This window comes from Salmo salar, unplaced genomic scaffold (assembly GCF_905237065.1).
Source record: "Salmo salar unplaced genomic scaffold, Ssal_v3.1, whole genome shotgun sequence".
NCBI lineage: Eukaryota > Metazoa > Chordata > Actinopteri > Salmoniformes > Salmonidae > Salmo > Salmo salar.
In genome coordinates, this window is record NW_025547628.1 from 1,846 (window position 1) to 5,000 (window position 3,155).

General features: G+C 47.8%; 1 protein-coding gene across 1 annotated transcript in view; it reads right to left on the minus strand.

Moving 5' to 3' along the window:
* Positions 1-235: 235 nt before the first annotated feature.
* The window catches only part of LOC106602125 (proteasome adapter and scaffold protein ECM29), a gene marked incomplete at both ends in the record, with an annotated part of 24,152 nt that continues 21,232 nt past the window's right edge, over positions 236-3,155 (minus strand). The window contains 5 exons of the mRNA XM_045711466.1: positions 236-302; positions 586-588; positions 748-903; positions 1,169-1,319; positions 1,712-1,830. Coding sequence (XP_045567422.1) covers positions 236-302; positions 586-588; positions 748-903; positions 1,169-1,319; positions 1,712-1,830 — 496 coding nt within the window. The remainder of the gene's footprint in view (positions 303-585; positions 589-747; positions 904-1,168; positions 1,320-1,711; positions 1,831-3,155) is intronic.

Consider the following 3,155-nt stretch of genomic DNA (forward strand, 5'->3'; position numbering starts at 1 on the left):
CAGTAGGGCACTCATCAGTTTACCTGTCACACACACACACACACACACACACACACACACACACACACAGTAAAGAAGGCCCAGTCCAGGTCGGAGAAACCAGACCATAGAGGAGAGGTTTTAGTGAACTTGTAAAGACTAAACCAATATTTCATTTCCCTTTGGGTGTTGACAGGACGTCTGGGATGGGTACGGTAAAGTCTACTGTCTGTACCCCAGAGGGTAACATGGTTACCTGAGTAGGGGGTGAGGTCCTGGGGACACTGGACGGTGAGGGACACGATCACACTGGCACAACCACCCTGGAACAACAGAGGTGACTGGTATTGATGTCACTGTTTACTGGTAACATGTTCAGGGTTGCAGGTGATTGGAGGGGACAGTGGGAATCAGAGCTCCAACATGCAGGAAATGAAATGATGAAAATATACATATTAATAACTACAACAGTGATGAATGTCATGGGGGGGGAGAGTACCGTCTGTTGGTGGGGGGGCAGAGTACCGTCTGTTGGGGGGGGGGGGAGAGTACTGTCTGTTGGGGGGGGGGGGGGCAGAGTACCATCTGTTGGGGGGGGCAGAGTACCGTCTGTTGGGGGGGGCCATAGAGGGAGCATTAAGACACAATATGTAGTTTATCACCAAGGAAAACAGCAGAGGATTTGACTTTCTGACAAGGTGTCCAACTAGTCAGGTGAAGACAGACATGGTTTAGTATTTAGGTTGGTGGGAGAAGGTCAGGTGTTACCTTGGTGCCCAGACCCACTCCACTCTTCAGGAGGTCACAGAGTCTGGGGACCAGCTCCCCCAGGACAGACACGTCCAGGTGCTGCAGACACATGTTGATGGTCTCCATCATGGGGGAGGACTTGGCAGCACTGAGTCTGGCAGCATCCATGGCACTCTGGACAGACAGACAGACAGACAGACAGACAGACAGACAGACAGACAGACAGACAGACAGGCAGACAGACAGACAGGCAGACAGGCAGACAGAGGTTACGTCAATTACTGCCGATAATCACACCTCTGGAGAAACGGCAGTTATAGTGTGTGTGTGTGTTACCTTCTCCTGCTCTGTGGCTCGGAGGCTGAGGTTTAGTAGGGTGTGTGTGTGTGTGTGTGTGTGTGTGTGTGTGTGTGTGTGTGTGTGTGTGTGTGGTATGTACCTTCTCCTGCTCTGTGGCTCGGAGGCTGAGGTAGTTGAGGACCTGTGGCTCCAGGACACTGAGGGCCTCCAGGAGGGCAGGGATCAGACGAGGGGCGTGGGGCTTCAACCTGTTACCAGCTGTCTTAGACACCTTCACCAGGGTCTGGATACTGGAGGGAGGAGGTAGCAGTTAACGGCTACAATGTCTCTACAACTTTTACATTTCATTCATATAGAGAGGAGAGACAGACACAGCGACAGAGCGAGAGAGACAGACACAGCGACAGAGCGAGAGAGACAGACAGACACAGCGACAGAGCGAGAGAGACAGACAGACACAGCGACAGAGCGAGAGAGACAGACAGACACACCGACAGAGCGAGAGAGACAGACACACCGACAGAGCGACACCGACAGAGCGACACCGACAGAGCGACACCGACAGAGCGAGAGAGAGACACCGACAGAGCGACAGAGCGACACCGACAGAGCGAGAGAGAGACACCGACAGAGAGAGAGAACATATACGGAGGCCAATGAACACACACATATGGAGGTGTACCTGAGAGAGCGGACCTCAGGCACGTTGCTGACGATACCTTTATCCAGGAGGGTTGGTAACAGAACAGCTACAGTCCTCTGGGCTGCTAAACCTGACGACTCACACATCCTAGTACACACCTGTAGACAGAGAGATTAACGTAACATCCTAGTACACACCTGTAGACAGAGAGATTAACGTAACATCCTAGTACACACCTGTAGACAGAGAGATTAACGTAACATCCTAGTACACACCTGTAGACAGAGAGATTAACGTAACATCCTAGTACACACCTGTAGACAGAGAGATTAACGTAACATCCTAGTACACACCTGTAGACAGAGAGATTAACGTAACATCCTAGTACACACCTGTAGACAGAGAGATTAACGTAACATCCTAGTACACACCTGTAGACAGAGAGATTAACGTAACATCCTAGTACACACCTGTAGACAGAGAGATTAACGTAACATCCTAGTACACACCTGTAGACAGAGAGATTAACGTAACATCCTAGTACACACCTGTAGACAGAGAGATTAACGTAACATCCTAGTACACACCTGTAGACAGAGAGATTAACGTAACATCCTAGTACACACCTGTAGACAGAGAGATTAACGTAACATCCTAGTACACACCTGTAGACAGAGAGATTAACGTAACATCCTAGTACACACCTGTAGACAGAGAGATTAACGTAACATCCTAGTACACACCTGTAGACAGAGAGATTAACGTAACATCCTAGTACACACCTGTAGACAGAGAGATTAACGTAACATCCTAGTACACACCTGTAGACAGAGAGATTAACGTAACATCCTAGTACACACCTGTAGACAGAGAGATTAACGTAACATCCTAGTACACACCTGTAGACAGAGAGATTAACGTAACATCCTAGTACACACCTGTAGTCAGAGAGATTAACGTAACATCCTAGTACACACCTGTAGACAGAGAGATTAACGTAACATCCTAGTACACACCTGTAGACAGAGAGATTAACGTAACATCCTAGTACACACCTGTAGACAGAGAGATTAACGTAACATCCTAGTACACACCTGTAGACAGAGAGATTAACGTAACATCCTAGTACACACCTGTAGACAGAGATTAACGTAACATCCTAGTACACACCTGTAGACAGAGAGATTAACGTAACATCCTAGTACACACCTGTAGACAGAGAGATTAACGTAACATCCTAGTACACACCTGTAGACAGAGAGATTAACGTAACATCCTAGTACACACCTGTAGACAGAGAGATTAATGTAACATCCTAGTACACACCTGTAGACAGAGAGATTAATGTAACATCCTAGTACACACCTGTAGACAGAGAGATTAATGTAACATCCTAGTACACACCTGTAGACAGAGAGATTAATGTAACATCCTAGTACACACCTGTAGACAGAGAGATTAATGTAACATCCTAGTACACACC